Below are 19,464 nucleotides of genomic sequence, written 5' to 3' on the forward strand. Positions count from 1 at the left end.
GAGCATTTGCCAGAAAGGTCTGCTCAGATGGAAGCAGGGAGGGAACAGAAAGGGCCCAATCCCAGCTGCCTCAGGTCCCGGAGAGGCAGCTAGACAGATAAGACATCCACCCAAGGGCAGGTGTGGCAAGCTGGCTGCCTCGTGCCTCCAGGGGAGATGTTGGCTGGGCCAGGAGGGCGGGGGGCGACCCAGGCCCAGGGGGCTGATGAACGCGTTCTCTGAGATCCAGCTTCAGTGGGAAACCCCGTCTGCCTTCTGCCATGGTTTGCCCCCAAGCAGAGCCCCTGACTGGGGCTGAAGGGCCTCCCAGGGCCATCTTCACATCTGAGTGAGCAGCTTCTTCCCCTGCCGGTGCATAATGGATGGACAAACGGACACACAGACACGGGCATGATGAGACAGCAACACGCTCTGTGCTCAGGATGGACCGCGCTGGTCCAGGCGGACCTCTCCTGAGAGAGATCCGCCTCCCTGTGACCTTCCTGTGCCGCCTCACGTATGAGAAGGGCCGTTACTCAGAGACCAGCCCAGGCAGGCTGCCCGCCTGGAGCAGCGTCTCGCATCCCCACAGCCCTCCAGCATCACGCAGAGCCCACAGGACGGACGGGGAGCGCGGACACCAGGCTGACCCTCGGCGCGCCCTGAGCTCACCGCGCCTTTCCTGTCATCTGCAGGGCCCAGGGGGAGTCCCAGCCCCTGGCTGCCGTGGGAGGTGGAGCGCGAGGCCGTCTGTGTCAGTGAGTCTCGGGAACAGGCTCAGGTCCCCCTGAGGGGAAGGTCACTGTCCTGACACGCAGGGCCTGGCTCAGGGTGCGCTGAGAGCCTGCCAGACGGGGGAGCGGGACACGTCCCCCACGGCCCTGCCTGAAGGAGCACTCCTGCTCCACCCAGGAAGGAAAGCCCTGGCTGAGGATGGGACGTCAGGGTCTGGGGCGCTGCAGTGACTCCTGAAGTCTCTCGACTTGGTGACATCTTGGGGCTGGGATGGCAGGGTCCTGGGGAGGCTTCACTGCTATGGCGAGAAGTTTGGGGCCCAGATGTCAGCTTTTCGGGAACCCCTTCTCTGATGGAAGGTTCTGGACAGAATGCAGCCAAAGGGGGAGCAGCACCAAGGGGGATTCTGAGGAACCTGCAAAGGGTGTGTGTGCATGTGTGAGACTGGGGGCCTGTGTGTGTGTGTGTGTGTGTCAGGGAACCTCTGTGTGTGTGTGTGTGTGTGTGTGTGTGCGCGATTGGGGACCTGTGTGTGTGTGCATGTGTCACAGACCAGGAACCTGTGTGTGTGTGAGCGATCGGGCACCTGTGTGTGTGTGTGCATGTGTGAGACTGGGGGCCTGTGTGTGTATGTCAGGGAACCTCTGTGTGTGTGTGCATGCGTCACAGACCAGGAAACTGTGCTGTGTGTGTATGCGTGTGTGATTGGGGATCTGTGTGTGTGTGTGTGTGTGTGAGTGATCGGGGACCTCTGTGTGTGTGTGTGTGTGTGTGTGTGTGTGTGTGTGAGCGATCGGGCACCTGTGTGTGTGTGTGCATGTGTGAGACTGGGGGCCTGTGTGTGTATGTCAGGGAACCTCTGTGTGTGTGTGCATGTGTCACAGACCAGGAAACTGTGCTGTGCGTGTGTGTGTATGTGTGATTGGGGACCTGTGTGTGTGTGTGTGCGTCAGGGAACGTGTGTGTGTGAGCGATCGGGGACCTGTGTGTGTGTGTGCATGTGTAAGACTGGGGACCTGTATGTGTGTGTGTCAGGGAACCTCTGTGTGTGTGTGTGTGTGAGCGATCGGGCACCTGTGTGTGTGTGTGCATGTGTGAGACTGGGGGCCTATGTGTGTATGTCAGGGAACCTCTGTGTGTGTGTGCATGTGTCACAGACCAGGAAACTGTGCTGTGCGTGTGTGTGTATGTGTGATTGGGGACCTGTGTGTGTGTGTGCGTCAGGGAACGTGTGTGTGTGAGCGATCGGGGACCTGTGTGTGTGTGTGCATGTGTGAGACTGGGGACCTGTGTGTCTGTGTGTCAGGGAACCTCTGTGTGTGTGTGTGTGTGTGTGTGTGAGCGATCGGGCACCTGTGTGTGTGTGTGCATGTGTGAGACTGGGGGCCTGTGTGTGTATGTCAGGGAACCTCTGTGTGTGTGTGCATGTGTCACAGACCAGGAAACTGTGCTGTGCGTGTGTGTGTATGTGTGATTGGGGACCTGTGTGTGTGTGTGTGCGTCAGGGAATGTGTGTGTGTGAGCGATCGGGGACCTGTGTGTGTGTGTGCATGTGTGAGACTGGGGACCTGTGTGTGTGTGTGTGTGTGTGTGTGTGTGAGCGATCGGGCACCTGTGTGTGTGTGTGCATGTGTGAGACTGGGGGCCTGTGTGTGTGTGTGCATGTGTGAGACTGGGGGCCTGTGTGTGTATGTCAGGGAACCTCTGTGTGTGTGTGCATGCGTCACAGACCAGGAAACTGTGCTGTGCGTGTGTGTGTATGTGTGATTGGGGACCTGTGTGTGTGTGTGTGCATCAGGGAACGTGTGTGTGTGAGCGATCGGGGACCTGTGTGTGTGTGTGCATGTGTGAGACTGGGGACCTGTGTGTGTGTGTGTCAGGGAACCTCTGTGTGTGTGTGTGTGTGTGTGTGTGAGCGATCGGGCACCTGTGTGTGTGTGTGCATGTGTGAGACTGGGGGCCTGTGTGTGTATGTCAGGGAACCTCTGTGTGTGTGTGCATGCGTCACAGACCAGGAAACTGTGCTGTGCGTGTGTGTGTATGTGTGATTGGGGACCTGTGTGTGTGTGTGTGCGTCAGGGAACGTGTGTGTGTGAGCGATCGGGGACCTGTGTGTGTGTGTGCATGTGTGAGACTGGGGACCTGTGTGTGTGTGTGTCAGGGAACCTCTGTGTGTGTGTGTGTGTGTGTGTGAGCGATCGGGCACCTGTGTGTGTGTGTGCATGTGTGAGACTGGGGGCCTGTGTGTGTATGTCAGGGAACCTCTGTGTGTGTGTGTGCATGCGTCACAGACCAGGAAACTGTGCTGTGCGTGTGTGTGTATGTGTGATTGGGGACCTGTGTGTGTGTGTGTGTGCGTCAGGGAACGTGTGTGTGTGAGCGATCAGGGACCTGTGTGTGTGTGTGCATGTGTGAGACTGGGGACCTGTGTGTGTGTGTGTCAGGGAACCTCTGTGTGTGTGTGTGTGTGTGTGTGAGCGATCGGGCACCTGTGTGTGTGTGTGCATGTGTGAGACTGGGGGCCTGTGTGTGTATGTCAGGGAACCTCTGTGTGTGTGTGCATGCGTCACAGACCAGGAAACTGTGCTGTGCGTGTGTGTGTATGTGTGATTGGGGACCTGTGTGTGTGTGTGTGCATCAGGGAACGTGTGTGTGTGAGCGACCGGGGACCTGTGTGTGTGTGTGCATGTGTGAGACTGGGGACCTGTGTGTGTGTGTGTCAGGGAACCTGTGTGTGTGTGTGTGTGTGTGTGTGTGAGCGATTGGGCACCTGTGTGTGTGTGTGCATGTGTGAGACTGGGGGTCTGTGCTGTGCGTGTGTCAGGGAACCTCTGTGTGTGTGTGCATGTGTGAGACTGGGGGCCTGTGCTGTGCGTGTGTCAGGGAATGTGTGTGTGTGTGCATGTGTGAGACTGGGGACCTGTGTGTGTGTGTGTGTGTGAGCGATCGGGCACCTGTGTGTGTGTGTGTATGTGTCACAGACCAGGAACCTGTGTGTGTGTGTGTATGTGTGTGTGATTGGGGACCTGTGTGTGTGTACATGTGTGTCAGGGAATGTCTGTGTGTATATATGTGTGTGTCAGGGATTGGGAACCTGTGCTGTGTGTATGTGTGTGTGCGTGTCAGGGAACCTCTGTGTGTATGCATGTGTGTGTCAGGGGCCAGGGTCCTCTGCGCTGCCTCGTATGAAGGGAAACCTGAATCTGACCGACACTAGCCCTGCCTGCTGTCAAGGGTGAGCCTCGGGCTCCTCATCCATGCGAAGAGGGCAAGGACCTCGGACGGGCTGCCAGGCCACTCTAAGAAGCTTCCCAGGCTGGAGGCCTGGAGGGGAGAGACACACCTTCACAAGGGGTGGAGGGGGCTGAGCAGAGCCCCCGCACAGGCTGGCTGTCACTCAGCTGTTCCCCAAAGTGCGGGAGCACCCCTCCACCTCCAGAAGCCTGGAAGCACGAGGTCTCGGGGGCAGACATGGGCAGGGATGGAGCACAGGCTGCTGGAAGCCCGCTCCGAGCTGCCCGCTGGGGTGAAGCTGGCACCGACATCACTGGTGTGAATGGGGAGCCTGCCACCCTGAGCTGGGGCTCAGCGCGGGCTGCAGAGGTGCTGTGGGAACGTGCCGGCTCCGGGGGGAGGGCGCCTTCTCCTTGGCCACCGCGTAGGGTGGCTGCGCGCGCTCGTCCCCGCCCCGATGGAGTGAACGAGATGGGGTGGAGTGAGACAGGAGGCAGACGCTGGACCCGCGCGCAGGGGCCACGCCGGGGGGCGCCAGCCAGGCTGGAGTGGGGCGGGGGAGGGGGGCGGCGTCCCTTACTTGCGGGGAGCTCCCGGGGGAGAAGCCTTGATTGGAGACGGGCGAGGTGGGAGACTGGTTGGCGGGGGAGCCGGCGCTAGTGCGGTACTGCTGCAGAGCCGGGGCCTGCGACGACAGACAGGTCAGGACGCTCGCAGGGCCCTGGGCCTGGCCCAGCCGCCTGGCGAGGCCCCCACCCCTCAGGTAAGCAGAACACCTGGGCATCTGCAGGAGGGCACCTGAACCCTGGGCCGTACAGGGGCCCAGCCTCCAAACCCAACTCTGGGAGGGCTAGGAGCATGTGGTTATAGAGTCCAGAACCCAGCCTTGCAGAGTTGCCCTGGGGGACTACGGAAGGGCCGGCCTCTGCTCAGCGGGTTGAGAGCACTCACACGAAAGCACACCAGTACCCACACGCACGCACAGCCGCGCACACACCCACACACACGCTCGGGCAGGGAAGGCCCTGGGCGAGTCAGAGGCCTTGAGTGATGGCAGGGTCAGGTGCAGAGTGGGGGTCCTGGTGCCCAGCGGTCACCATCACCCATGTTGCTTGGGACTGGCCCTCTGGGTGATGCTGTCCACAGACTTCCAAAGGGCAGTCACCTCTTCACTTGAATGACAAAGGGTCTTGGCGTCTCACCAGACCCCTGGGGGCCAAGACCCACTGGGCCAGGATCTGAATCTAGTCCCTGCTCTGGTCCCGCCCAGGGAAGCCCTGCTGTGTGTCTCTCGGCAAGCTGCCTGACCTCTCTGAGCCTGCCGTTTGACGAGACCCAGCTGGCCGGCTCAGGGCCCCCTAAGTGCTACGTCTCCTTCATTTCCTCAGCGGCCCCGGAAGTTTGGAATGGGGGCTGGGCCCAGATGGGGCAGGGGGCTCACAGAGCAGGGTTTGAGTGTCAGAGACACAGCATGGTCGCTTGGCAGTGACCAGCTCAGGTTGTCTCAGGGTTGGGAAGATGAAGTTGACCGGAGGGACATTCTCCTCCCGTGAGTGGCTGTGCAGAAGCTCACAGAGGAGGCCCCTGGAGCCCGAGCCCGGAGAGCACCAGCTCCCACAGGGGTGGTGGGTGGATTACCCACCACGGGGCCCCGAGCCGAGCGCGTGGCTGGGATACCCCGTGCCTCCAGGTCCCTCCAGCTCCACCGCGAGGTGCTGCCACTGCTGGGTGCCCCAGGCAGCTCACCGTCAGGGCTGCCCCCATAACTGCTCTGTTTCTGCCAAAGGCAAGGTTTGGATGCAGTCCTGTCCCGGGGACCCCTGAGGTCTGCCCTCTGAGGGATCAGCGCAGCTTGGAGGTGTGAGTCTCCCCCTCTTGGGGGACCTGCCGGCCCTGTCCAGCCCAGGAGGGCTCGTTTTTTACAGAACACATGGTGTTCTGATGACATGTACCCTGGGGCTGGTGGCCATGGGCCAAGTGAGCAGGGAGGTCTGGCTGGGCCCTCAGCATGCCTCCGTTTCTCTGAATGAGGCCAAAGGTAGCTGTGACCACTCCCTTCCCACCAGGGCAACCTGGATGAAAGTCTGAACAGACAGGAAGGTTTGGAGGTGCAGGGGTCAACCCCCCAAAACTAGCATTTGTTATCCTGAGCCTGTCCCAGGCAAGGGGGTCCCATGGGCTGAGCTGCAGGCCCTGAGCCCAGGGCACTGTGTTGTAAGAACCAGAGAACTGGTTTCACCCCTTCTATTCCTCCCAGGTCATCTCCATCACTCTGGCTCCTGGAAGTCCATTCCCCAGCCCCTGAGAGCTCTGGGTGCTCCCTGCCTCCGAGGAAGCCTTGGGTGGGAAGGGCTGAGGGGGGCATTCAGGCCCACGGGAGAGGGACACAGGGTGGCCCATGCTGCGTGAAGTTTGGGGCACCTGACCCTGCTCATGAATCAGTCTCCCCATCTCTGTGAGGAGGACAAACTTGGCTTGAGGATTTCAGGCAGAATTCCCCACTGAGCCCCTGGCCCCAGACAGTGTTTGCCTCTGCTCCGACCCCTGGCCAAGCTGCCCTCAAAGTAGAGCCTCGAGGTGGCTGCAGATAAAGCCAGGAGCCCTGATGCTCCCCCCAGCCCCCAGGTTCCTCCTGCACAAGCCCCACCCACCCCACCCCCCACCCAAGCCGGGCCCCTTCCCGCCTTACCGAGGCAATGTCGATCCCCATCGGTGGCTGGCCCGCGTTCTCTGGGGGGGACTGGGGGAGAGAGGACGGTACCGTGACCGCGAGCGGGGGCAGCTGGGGCCCCCGTGTCAGGCTGGCGCTCGGCATCAGGGAGCCGCCCTGGGGGAGGCCGACAGGCACCTGTGGGGGTTGCGGGGGCGGCTGCTGCTGGGAGGCTGGCGGCGGGGGCGGCGGGGGCTGAGGCTGGGGCGGCGGCGGCTGCTGAGAGCCCGCCTGGGTGAAGAAGGCGTAGGGCAGCTGCTGCTCCAGAGACAGGGCGTCCATGGCCACGGCCTGCAGGGGGAGGAGGGCGTCAGGCAGAAGGCACGTTCAGAGGTGGGGACCCCCACGGCCCGTGGCAGCGAAGTGATAGACAAACCAAAGGGTGTCCCGACCCTGGACTGGGGCAGCAAAGGCTGAGCGGGCAGGCGTCCCCCAAGGCCCATGGAGGACGGGGCTGCAGCTCGGTGGGCCTGCCCCCAGCGAGTTTTTCTCCTCCCATGCCAATAGGGGGCACCACTTTCCACATCTGCAGACTTAGAATCCTCTCCTCTTCGGCCCTTTGAGCTGGAGCTTCCCTGCTATAGGCAGGCATGGGGCATACACTCTGAGAGCTCAGTGGGGAGCTGTGGAGTCCTAGCCCCTGTGGAGTCCTGTAAGGGGAAGGAACCCCCTCTTACCACCTGCAGCCAAGGGGAAGCTGGAGATGGTATGGGTTAGGGAGGCACTGGCATGGTCACTGGGCAATGACCAGCTCTGGGCTCTCTTAGAGTTGGAAAGAGGAAAATAACCAGAGGGAAGTTTTCAATACTCATCCATCGACCCGGACAGTTCCTCAGGCAGGCAAGGGTTCCTACCTTCCGAGGGAGACTGGAAGTGTCCGGGAACTACAGAATATAAACACTAAGAAGAAAGCCTGGCACTAGCTGGTAGGCAGTTTGTGAACAGAGAGGCGTTTTCAAAAGAAGGCAGGCCTCAGGTATGGGGCGTGGCGGGGAAGGGAGATGAGGCCAGGGTCCCCCAGATGGAGAGACCGAAGACGGTGCCATCAGGAACCATCCATGGCTCCGGCTCCTAATCTGAAGAACTGGAGAAGAGGCAGAGACCTGGTGGGGGAACAGGGCCCAGGCCAGGCATCGGAAGATGTATTAGCAGAACCATTGTTAAATTTCATTGTAGGTAGATAAGACCATCAAGGTTATGTTAAAAAAAAAAAACAAAAACCAAACCACTATCTACTAGGGACTGAAAAACAGTCAACATGGACAAATTCCTCAGAACGCACAAACTACCAAAACGGATCCAAGAATCTGGAAAAGGAAGTCTAAGGAGTTGGTATCTAGGGAGAAGTCAGATCAGGTACCATAAACTTTCTATCGCAGATCCGTTGAGGCTGCGGCACCTACACTGAGTTCTACCGAACACTGCAAGAAGTAATAGCGATGCTTCTCAAACTCTTCAAAAAAACAGAAGAGGAGAGAATACTTCCTAATGTATTCCAGGAGCCTGGACTAAGTAAAAAAGATAAGATCCCAACTGCAGAAATCAAAAACAAAAGGGGGAATGAACTTTACAGAAATTAAAAGGATTATGAAAAAGAGGGTTTCCCTGATAGCTCAGTTGGTAAAGAATCCAACTGCAGTGCAGGAGACTCCGGTTCGATTCCTGCAACGGGAAGATCAGCTGGAAAATGAATAGGCTATCCACTCCAGTATTCTGGCCTGGAGAATTCCGTGGACTGCATAGTCCCATGGGGTCAGAGAGTCAGACACGACTGAGTGACTTTCACACACACTGCCTACAAACAGGCTTCCCAAGTGGTGCTAGTAAGTAAAGAATCCGCCTGCCATTGCAGGAGACCCAAGAGATGAGGGTGCAATCCCTGGGTCAGGAAGATCCCCTAGAGAAGGGAAATGGCAACCCACTCCAGTATTCTTCTCTGGAGAATCCCACAGACAGATAAGCCTGGTGGGCTGCAGTCCATGGGGTCACAAGGAGTCAGACACGACTGAGTGACTTAACACAGACACTGCCTATGAACAGCTGTTTGCTGGCATGGGGGACAATCTTGATGAAATGGACCAATTCCTAGACACGATCTACTAAAGAAGCAGATGAAGGAAAGCTGGTAACGTATTTTACCAGGTTTTCTTTTCTTTTTTTTTTAACCCTCCTTCGTTTTCTTTTTTTAAACAGAAAAAGACTCTCTAAATGCTGTATTTTGACAGTCGGGAAATGCCAATGAGATCCTAAAGAAGAGACTGGCATAGTTAAGACTGGCCAGTCACACGGGCACAATCTATCAGCTGAGATGGACACAGGGGACTCCAGGCCACTTGATTTCTGCATTCCCCATGTCTTTGAAAATTTGACCACAAAAAAAAAGAAAAAAAGTTAGGAAGATGTTTAGCGTTCTGCCCCCTGGAAAGAGCATAAGGCCTCCCAGAGAGGCAGTCGGGCCCACCTCCCCTGCCCCACTGGGCCCTCGCACCTGAGTGATGGGCGACAACGGGGACAGGGTGGGCGACACCTGCTGGGCCTGCTGCCTCCTTGCCTCTGTGCTCAGCGACAGTGGGCTGACGCCGGCCGGCCGGTGCTGCGGTGAGGAGCCAGGGGTGCTCATCCCTGAAAGGGAGGGAGGGTGGGTGTGATGCCAGCCACCAGCATCGGGGCAGGAGGCACTCACACACGAAGGGTCACTGCTGAGGACAGTCCATTCATTCAGATAGGTACCAGTAGGCACATCCTGATCGCCAAACCCAGGACGCCCCCTCTGAGGCCCCAATACCCTGACCTGAGGGTCCCCCAGCACTGCAGGGGCTCCCACCTCCGGTGCCGGCCAACATGTTCCCCCGTGAGCCTGCCAACCACCCAGGAGGGGCGTGTCCCATAGGCCCAGCCAATCAGCACTTCCCCACCTCTGGGCTACCACATGATTGGCTCCCAGATGGACACATGACCAGGCTGGCCAATGAGATCCTACCCAGGGGCTTTTGATGGAATTCCAGGAAGGGAGGTTCAGAGTTGCGTGAGGGGTAACCACAAGGGAGCTGAGGGGCAGAAACAGCACCTGAGCCTCAGAGGCAGCCATGCTGGCACTTCCTGGCTTCAGGAGACAGAGTCTTTTCTTTCTGCCTAAAATAGCTTGCCTTTGTTAGGTCCAAAACCAAGTCGGTCGTGTCTGACGCTGCAGTTTCTTCCCGAACCTCATCGTTCTCCTCACCCTCATCCCTCCCCAGGACTGCTCCTTTGGCTAGATCTCCTCTTGGCCCCTCAGGACACATCCACAACCTTCTCCCCCGCCTCCCATGTACCTGCCACACTGCAGCACCAACCCCACTAGAGTGACCGAGCTAGAAACTCAGTTACTTTATCCTCTTCCCGCTGGAGCTCCTGCTGGAGCGCTCCAGGTCGCCCCTGCCTTCCCTCCCCCTGGTCCCCGCCCCCCGTAAGCTGATCCCTGGATGTGTGTCGTGAAGGAGCCAAGCGAGGTCAGGTTCAGTGCGGTAGCAGCGGGCCTGCTGGCCAATCTCCAGGTACAGTGCCAGGAAGCACAGGCCCCAAAGCTGGGAGCAGGAGGGGTATCCTGGGGGCTGGCCAGATGCCCCCAGACTCAGTTTCCTTGTCTCTTCCAGTTCACTGTGAGGCCCCAGTGAGGCACTGAGCAGGCTTGGAAGAGTCTGGCTTGCAGTCAAGGCCAGGTGAAGTTGCCTGACTCACCAGGGGAGCTGGGCCCAGCCCGTGGAGGGCACCAGATCAACTTTATTCCAGCGGATGAGGTGGCAGGTTCAACGGTGGACGAGAGTATAGCCCACACACACTCCGGAAGGGAGATGACAGGCAGCCTTCCCTCCACCCCGAGGCAGCTGTTCGCTGGGGCTGTCACCCGTGCAGGGCGAGCCCAGTCACGCCTGCACTTCCCCCTCGGATGCCCTGGCGGCTCCACTCAGCTGGACACTGAGGTGGGGGGCGGTGGGGGGGAGGGCTGACACTGCAGCAAAGCCCCCGGGGGCCAGTTTCCACACAGACCCTGGGCCCAGAATCAGGCTGCTGCAAACACAGCAAAGTCAAGGGAGCCGTTGACAGAGGCCTAGGCGGATGGCATCTGGAAGATGCCCACTGAGGGCACCCTGGGAGTCAGGACCCCGTGCCGCTCCCTTGTCTTCTCTGACCATCCAACGCTTCACTTGTCCAGCAGGCCAAGGGATGCTTGCCGCCCACATCAGGAGTGGATGTCGGGAACTGATAAGCAGGAGAGGCAGATGCCAGGAGTGAGTGGGCTGGAGGGGCGACAGGGCCAGGAGAGGTCTGCCGCCAACTGGAGAGCTCAAGTCCCTCTGAGCTGCAGGACCCTGGCCCACCACACTGGGCCTGATTCTTCCAGTGAGGCCTGAAATCCAGGCTTTTACATGCATGTTTGAATGTCCATTCAAAGCATCACGCACACAGTCGGAGGACAGCCAAAACACGCTGGGCGGTTAGGCTGCCCGCCTCTAACGTCTGTGCTGAACACAAGGGAGGTTTTTAATCCTCGGCCTGGCTGCAGAGTGAGCTCCGGGCCTCACGGGCAGGCAGGCACCACCCCCGAGACACCGGCTGGGCCGAGGGAAGCCTTGTTCCTGAATTCCTTCGGACAACCTGGATCACCTTTGGGAAAAGAAGTGGGGCCAGCCGGCAGGGAGGCCAAGTGCGGGCAGGGAGAGCTGCCAGGGGAGGGCAGGCCAGGTGGCGGCGGCACGCAAGCCCTCTGTGTGGGGCTGGCTGGCCCCAGAGGTGTGCTGCGAGGGAGGACCCCAGCCTGCCCACCTCCCACGCCCGGGAAATGACTTTAGCAAACGTGGAAGGAGAGAGGGGGGCCTCGGGACGGGCAGGCAGGGGGAGGGGGCGGGCTCCATGTGTACCAGGGGCCGGCGGCTCTGCTTGATGTAAAATGCGGCCGGAAAAACGAGGCCCTGGCCAGGCAAGCTGCCGTGGAGTGGCAGGTTCGCAAACAACCGAACACATGTCAGACATTACTGGGCTGATGCGCCGAGCCAGGCAGGCTGGGGTCTGGGCCCCCGCTCGGGGTCTGCGCTTGGTCCTGCATCTATGGTTTTCACATGTGTTGTTTTCCTGTGCTTGTTTAGACTCAGCTCGGGCTGGAAGTGCACGGCTCCCAGGCGGGGGCTGGGGCTGCGGGTGGGGGCGGGGCTGCCAAGGACCCTCCGGCAGAGGGGGTGGTGCTCTGGAGGCTCTGCAAGGCATGAGGAGAAAAAACGGGGGCCAGGAAACAGTGACTAGGCGGGGGGGGGGGGGGGCCCTCCCTAGCAGCCCCGGAGGCGACCTTCCAATTTCTTGTCTTGCACAGGAGTGTGGAGGCTGTCCACCCACTGGTCTCTTGGAGGGCCCAGGAGCTTGGGGTGCCCTGAATGTGCTTGTTTTGTGTTCTGGGCCTTCCCTGGAAGAGGGGGACAGGGGCATGGCCAGGGCAAGTGTCTCCTGCCTGATGGCTGAGCCAGCTTTTCGCGAGAACACCTAGGGAGCGTGCACTGCCCTCAACAACCCTCACCTGCCCCAGCCCTGTCCGCATCAGAGCCAGTCATGACTGCGGGCTCCGTGCTCTCCTTCACTGCCAACCCCACCCGGCTCCAAGGCTGGCCCACTTCACCCTGAAACCTCTCTGCACAGCTGCCCACGGGGCACAGGGGCTGCTGCCCATTCTTTACAGTCGGCTTCCCCAGAGGAATTGCAGCCAACTGGAATGTGAGTGTGTGATTCTCAGAAAAGCCCGCGTGCCACCACCCCGCAGGGGGAGCGCAGGGTGGAGGTGCACTGGGTCTGTGGACCAGGTGAGCAGGGGGCCCAGGCTATGGCTCTGGGGCTGAAGGAGGGCATGATGAGGTGGTGCCTATCAACCCCTGAGTCCCAACGCACGTGGAGACACATGTGAGTCCCCCTGGCCCCTCTTGCCTGTCCCACCACCAGGCTGCTGGGGGACTGCCCCTTCCCCCTGGACGCAAGCCCACACCCCCCACAGTCAGCGTGGGTACAGGGGTCACAGCGAGGACGTGTGAGACTGAGGCCCAGCCCAGGGGATGCTGAGAGCAGAACAGTGACTTGACTTCAGCGAGTGCAGAAAAGCCACTCGGTGTGAGAAGGGGCAGGTCATGGGCAGGGGCTCAGAAAGCCTGCAGAAGGGAGGACAGGAGTCTGAGCAGGGAACGGGGTGAGGAGCCCGGAGGGGGAGGTCTGTGGGGGAGGGGCAGCACATGCCAGGGTGCCCTGTGGAACCTCACTGGCTGGAGAGGAGTTGGGGTGGGGAGCAGGACCAGGGGCTCCCAGGGCCTGAAGCTTCCTCTAGGAGGAGACTGAGGATCTGCACAAGGGCCTGACCAAAGGAGGGTCGTGAGCTGACAGCCATTCTGGGTGGGGGGATGGGTGGGGGGACCCAGTATGTGGGGCCATGGCAGGGAGAGAGTCTGGGGTCAGGAGGACACCTCCAGGGCCCCTGCCTAAGTCACAGGGGGATGGTGCCGCTGGAAGTCCTCAGGAGCAACAGGGCCAGGGTGGTACTGGGGGTTCCTGGGACACTGGGACCGTGACATGTCCCCAGGGATGGATGGCTGTGCAGTATGGGGAGGCAGCCGGGCTGGAGTGTCCTCAGCTGTCAGTCACAGTGGGGCACGGGGACGGGGGAGGGAGGTGAGAAGGGGGAGGGAAGTGGGCGGGGCGGGATGAAGAACAGATCAGGCCTGTCCCTCGACGAGAGGGGTGCATGGGGAAAGCCTGGCCCACCCCAACTCCCTGAAGCCTCCAACCCCTCCTAAGAACCGTGGTCCAAGCCCTGGGGGCATGTGCCTTCCCAGACTCTGGCCTCTGCCCAGATGCCCTTCCCCTTGGGTTGGCCTGGCAACCCCAAATCCCCGTGGAGGACTCTGCCCTCCACCCTGGTGCCCTGGGGATATGCCCTTGCTCAGCCCTCATTCACACACACACACACACACACGCACATGTGCATCATCCTCACGAGGGCAGAGCCCTGTTGGGGAAGCGGCGCCCTTGCTCAGCCCTCATTCACACACACGCACATCATCCTCACGCAGGCAGAGCCCTGGCGGGCAGCGGCGCCCTTGCTCAGCCCTCATTCACACACACACACACACATCATCCTCACGTGGGCAGAGCCCTTTCGGGGAAGGGGTACCCTTGCTCAGCCCTCATTCACACTCACACACAGACACACACACACACGCACATCATCCTCGCGCGGGCAGAGCCCTGGCGGGCAGCGGCGCCCTTGCTCAGCCTTCACTCACGCTCACACACACTCACACACACACACGCATGCACGCACGCACACACACGGGCAGTGGCGCCCACCCGGCCCGGCTTACCCTGGCGGGCAGTGGCGCCCTTGCTCAGCCCTCACTCACACTCACATACACTCACACACACACACACATGCACACGGGCAGCAGTGCCCTTGCTCAGCCCTCACTCACACTCACACTCGCACACGCACACACTCACACACGGCAGCGGCGCCCCCCCCACCCGGCCCGGCTTACCCTGGCCGGCGGCACCGATGCCCAGGTGCGTCAGGTTGGCCGCCAGGTTGCCGGTGCTGCTGGAGCTGCTCAGCGCAGGGAAGGTGGGCTCCTCGGGGTCCAGGGGGGTCGGGAGGGGGGAGGGGAAGTGGATGTTGGTCAGGTCAGGCAGGGAGCCCCCCGTGTTGTGGGTGGCGGGGATCAGGGCTGTAGTGTTTTCCTGGTCGGCGGATGGAAAGATGCTGGGGGGGGAAAGGCCAGACAAAGGGGGAGGTGAGCTCTCAGGACGGCAGCTGGCCTGTTCTCCCCCAGAAGCTGTGGTGGGGGCAGGAGAAGGCTGGTTGCAAAAAAAAAAAAACCAGCAGGTGCAAAATGACACCCCAGAGTGAGGCGCTGCTCTGCTGGAGAAAGCTCCCAGCACCTCCAGTGCAAACAGGAAGCGGCTGGCGGCTCGGGCTTGGGGGAGGGGCTTCCCACTGGCCAGGAATGGGGTGTGGGGCTGGGGAAGGGGCTCTGTCATCTCAGGCAGGCAGGGGCAGGCGTGTCCCCCAGCGTGGGGCTTGCTGAGTGGCCGCCAGTGGCACAGAGCCCTTCTTATCAGGGTGCGTGGCCTCATGAGCGGATGGGAAGACCTGGGGTTGTCCAAGCAGCCCTTGGTTGCCTTGGGCACACAGGGTGGGCCCTGCTGAGACTTACTTGATTCCAGGAACCTCGCAGGACTTGGGCCTGGGCCCCGTCTGAAAGAGAAGACAGCAGAGTCTGAGCCGGCCTCCTCACATGCACTGCACCCCCTCACAGTATGGCTGACCTCCCTACAAGGGCTAAGAAGTACCCAACAAGAACTGAGTTTATTGGGACTTCCCTAGTGGTCCAGTGGTTAACAATCCAGTGGCAATGCAGGGGACACAGGTTCGATCCCTGGTCTGGAAACTAAGATCCCATAAGCCATGGGGCAACTAAGTCCACGAGCCCTGGAGCCTATGCCATGCAACAAGAGAAGCTATTGCAGCGAGAAGCCTGCATGCAGCAACCAAGACCCAGCACAGCCAAAATTCAACAAATTAAAAAAAAAATACAGTCTAGGTGCAGATAAAGGAAATGTGGCCCCAAAGGATAGGAGGAGGGGCTGCCCCAGACACACCCAGGGGCAAAACCAGGAACTGTGTGGAGATGGTTTTCCTACAGCTCCCTCCCGGCTTCACTCTACCTGGTAAGATGGGCATGGACCAGGGGTGGTGTGGTCCCGTCAGAGCAGGCACTGGGGAAGTAGAGGAAGCCTGCCCACTCTTCACATCCAAATCCCCTGGGGCTGTACCATGGCTGTTGGCAGCCAGCTGGGGGACAGGACCACTGAAAACCCACCCAGGTGCCTGGAGGCTAACACCCTACGTCACTCCTGAATCAAAGCAGGCGGGGCCCTGGTGGCAGAGGCTCCCACTGCTCAGAGTCCCTCTGTCCACGACAAGGAAGAACCTCACATGGAGAAGCCTCAGGAGGCTCAAGCCGGATGCCACAGATAACACAGAAGATGTTGGCCACGCCCCCTGCTGGCCTGCCTTCGGATGGCGAGCGGGCCTGAGCTGTGATTCCCAAGGGATCCCTGGGGCTGCTGTGCTCCCTGCCCCACGCTGCCCGGGGACAGACACCGTGGCTGCCCTGCAGACCAGCCCCAGGGAAACTCTGCTTCCTCTTCCTCTTCTGTGAACCCAGGACACTGTCGCCATTCAAGAACCACAGGCTCCAGGCAGGGTCCCTAGACTCTCGTCCAAGGACAAAGAAGGAACTCTCTTCCGCGGGCAGCGGACATGACTGGGCAGAACCTCACATGCCAGCAGAGGGCTCGGCTGAGTCATGCTCCCTACTCGTCTCTGCCTCCCGGGCCCTCGGGCAGACACTCCTGGTATTCTCTCAGGATTATCAGACAAGAACGTGGGCACACTGGCAGAAGGCTAGGCCTGCCTTCCACGTACACAGCCAGTGAGCTGGGGGGTGGGGAGGAGGGAAGGCCCAACTGGCAGTGATTGGGGCACCCAAGGGGTGGCATGTGACCACCAGGCATTTAGCCCCTGCAGGGAATGCTGGAGGAACGGGTTTCTACTTGGCCATAGGCTCCTTAATTCCGTGAGTAAACACTCGCTTCATTACCAGATTATTTTTTGCAAAGCGCTTTGACAATGACTTTTTCTAAAGAGTCTTTTCAAACGCATTCCACGGATGTTATGGGATCCTAATGGATTTCTAAACAGTACGAAGAATTCACCCATTATCCCCCGTCCCACCCCCAACGAATCCACAGGAATTCCTTTACTGACATCCTCACAGATGTATCCTTTGGTTTCAAGCGGCAGTTAAAAGGAGTCTCGCCCAGATGCTGGGCTCTGCCACCCTCTTCTCACTCCCACTGATGCTGGGGCTCCTTTCCTCCCCAGTCGTGATACTTGCCATCTTCTCTGGCTTTACAGCAGCAGCACATTTTGGGCAGGTGGTAGGGACCCCGTTCTCCTACTGATGCACCTCTCTGCAACTAGACATTTCAGTTACTTTTTCCTCTGGGTTAAGAGTTTTAAAGGTTTTTACCGAGTATGAAAATGACATGTACTCCTTGGGCAAAACTGGAACATGCGGACCGGGTCAAGAGTGCTGGCCAAACCTGCACGTGCATCTCCCCCAGGGCCTGGTCCAGCACACCCAGGGATCTGCATCTCTCTGTGTCCTGTGCCTTTCTAAACAGCTTTATCCTGCTCTTTCTATGTACCAGTTTTCTCACAAGTCTCTCACGCCTTTAAAATGCCTTCAGAGATCCCAACTCACACACACACAGCTTTCCACATGAGGGACTGAGGACAATTTCCTTATAAATCCCCTACTGTCAAACATTCAGGTTGTTTTCAGTTGATTCCAAAAGCTCTGAACACTTAATGAGCATAGTGCTGTCCGCTTCATCATCTCCCTCCGAGTTCCTGAAGGGAATGAGCGATCTGAGTTGCTGCCCCTTTCCCTGCAACTTGACCATCAATAGGTGTCAATTCTTTTTTTTTTTTACATTCAAAATTGCTTTAGTGTTAAATGCATTTTTGTTCTATTCAAATTCTTTGAAATCTATTCATGGCACAAATGATCTTATCACCAGATCTTTTTGTAGGCTGGAACTGAGAAATTTGTTTCTGGATCTAGAAATAATACAGAAATCTCAAGCCAACTGGGAATTCCAAGCAGACTCTGTACTGCAATAAAAGCTCCAATTATTGTGCAAATAAATGGAAGTTTATGTTTAAAGAGGAAGATAAATGATGAAAATTACCCAACACTGTGGGTTAGTAGAATGACCACAGGCTAAGAATTAGGTAGTGTAGGTTCTAAACCCGAAGTATCTTCACAACCTTGCACACATCACTTAACCTCCCTGGCTTCAATCTCTTTTTTAATTGAGATATAATTGGCATATAATATTAGCTTTAGGTGTACAATGTGATGATTCTATATTTGTATATACTGCAGTGATCACCATAAGTCTAGTTAATAGTTAATGTTCATCAGTACATGTAAAAACATGGAATGCTTCATGAATCTGCCTGTCACCCCTGCATAGGAGCCATGTTAATCTTCTTTGCATTATTCCAAAAAAAACATGCTGTCAAAGTGAACATGGATTTTAATTTTTTACGTGGTTTTTCCCAGTGTTAACAGGCCTGCCGTTAGTATTCAAGGCCTAACTGGTTAAAGCTAAATGAGGTTTGGGGAATTCCCTGGCAGTCCAGTGCTTAGGACTTTGGGCTCTCACTGCCAAGGGCCTGGGTTCAATCCTTGGTTGGGAAACTAAGATCCTACATGCTAGGAAGCAAAAAAAAACAAAACAAATTAAAAAAAAAAAGAATGAGGTTCACATTTCAGGAAAGGAGATGTTCTCCCAACATGCTATTTCACCATCTTCACTTGGGTTGTGCTTCTAAAAAGATTTTAAAAGATCAAGAAGGGAAACCACTTTCAAAAGCGCTTAGGCTCTTACCTTCTTGGTGTCCCATCCTTGCTTGGAAAGATTCTTGTCCGTCTCTGACGCGGTCTCCTCCATACCCGGGACTGTTAACAGTAAGACTGGGGTGGGGTTGGAGGAGAAGCAGAAAAGGGATCTTTGCAGCCTTGCAGTGGTACTAGGTGGTCCCTGACACAGAGCCACAGCCGTGATATGACTGTAACTGCCCCAGCAGTAACTTCTGGGGATTGTACTAAAAAACAAAAGAGCTTCATTTTTTAAAAGAAAAGTAAAAAAAAAAACAACAAAAAACAAAGGACCTGTGATTTAAAGAGAAACGAAAATGAAAGCTCTGGAGCTCAGGGCGTGTGTGGCTGCTGGCTCTCACAGGGCCGCCTCAGAGGCCTCGAGCTGCAGAAGACCGCCAAGCATCTCTCCCAGGAGTGGCTGTCTTGCCCCATGAGCGTCACCTGCAGCCCTGTGGACACCTGTCTCCTTTTCTGGGCTGTTAGCACCCAGAGGCTGGGTCCCTCCTGGGGTCTTGGCACCAAGCCATGGAGCTCAACAGAGGCTGAGGTCCATCCACCCATGGCAGCTATGGCCCCATGAATGACCTGCAGTGCTAACCAGTCCCAGGGAGGAAAGGAGGGGAGAAAGGAACGAGATGGCATCTCTCGAGGCCCTGGAGCCAGCTGTACCTGAAGCACCTTTCCTTAAACCTTTCAGGTAAGGAGAGAGTAAACACTTTATGAGATCCAATTTCTTTATGCCTGTTGAAGGCTGTTTTTCACCTGGAATAGCAAAATTAGGAACATAGCCAGATGGGTGAATTTCTCCTTCTCAAAACCTAGACGAGGGGATGGGAGGACAACCAGGCTAATCCTAGACTTTGTTACTGCCTGGGCCCCTCCTAGAGGAACGGGAGAGGTGATGTGTTTCCCGCCCCTGACCCCAAGGCCAATAGGACTCAGAGTTGCCAGGGGTCACAAAGAATCCCTGGGAGGGCAAAGTCCACTTGTCCATGCCAAAAGCCCAAGCTTCTGCGGGGGACCTCCCTCAGGGTGGACAGTGCTCTCTAAGCTCCCTCCAGCACCAGGAGCAGGAGGGAAGTGACAGATGCACTCTCATCCACCCAGGAGTTTGGAATCCTCACTTTATTATGGAGACATTCCCTTCCTCGATCTCGCTGCTGGTGCCCAGTGAGCTGGAAAGATCACACGGGGAGGGTGCCTGCCAGCCAAGCAGTTCTGGTTGCCCATCCTCCTTCCTTCAGCAGAATCTCCCCGGTATGTTCACATACTCCCACAGTGAAA

At 57.9% G+C, this 19,464-nt stretch overlaps 1 protein-coding gene and 1 non-coding gene across 7 annotated transcripts in view; both read right to left on the reverse strand.

Moving 5' to 3' along the window:
- The window catches only part of CRTC1 (CREB regulated transcription coactivator 1), an 87,887-nt gene that overhangs the window by 8,617 nt on the left and 59,806 nt on the right, over positions 1-19,464 (reverse strand). For 2 of the 6 annotated variants that reach the window (XM_043910887.1, XM_043910886.1), the window contains 7 exons: positions 18,188-18,273; positions 14,878-14,918; positions 14,203-14,423; positions 9,147-9,280; positions 6,797-6,949; positions 6,638-6,688; positions 4,529-4,633 (listed from right to left, as the gene is read on the reverse strand). In XM_043910887.1, the coding sequence (XP_043766822.1) occupies positions 4,529-4,633; positions 6,638-6,688; positions 6,797-6,949; positions 9,147-9,280; positions 14,203-14,423; positions 14,878-14,918; positions 18,188-18,273 (791 nt within the window). Of the gene's footprint in view, positions 1-4,528; positions 4,634-6,637; positions 6,950-9,146; positions 9,281-14,202; positions 14,424-14,877; positions 14,919-18,187; positions 18,274-19,464 lie in introns of all 6 variants that reach the window. The other 4 variants (XM_043910883.1, XM_043910884.1, XM_043910888.1 and 1 more) reach the window with 3 other exon arrangements.
- On the reverse strand, positions 17,726-17,828 carry LOC122701140. The gene has a single exon (XR_006342986.1). It is a non-coding gene; the product is annotated as a U6 spliceosomal RNA (small nuclear RNA).

This window comes from Cervus elaphus, chromosome 9, assembly GCF_910594005.1.
Source record: "Cervus elaphus chromosome 9, mCerEla1.1, whole genome shotgun sequence".
In the NCBI taxonomy this organism is placed as follows: domain Eukaryota; kingdom Metazoa; phylum Chordata; class Mammalia; order Artiodactyla; family Cervidae; genus Cervus; species Cervus elaphus.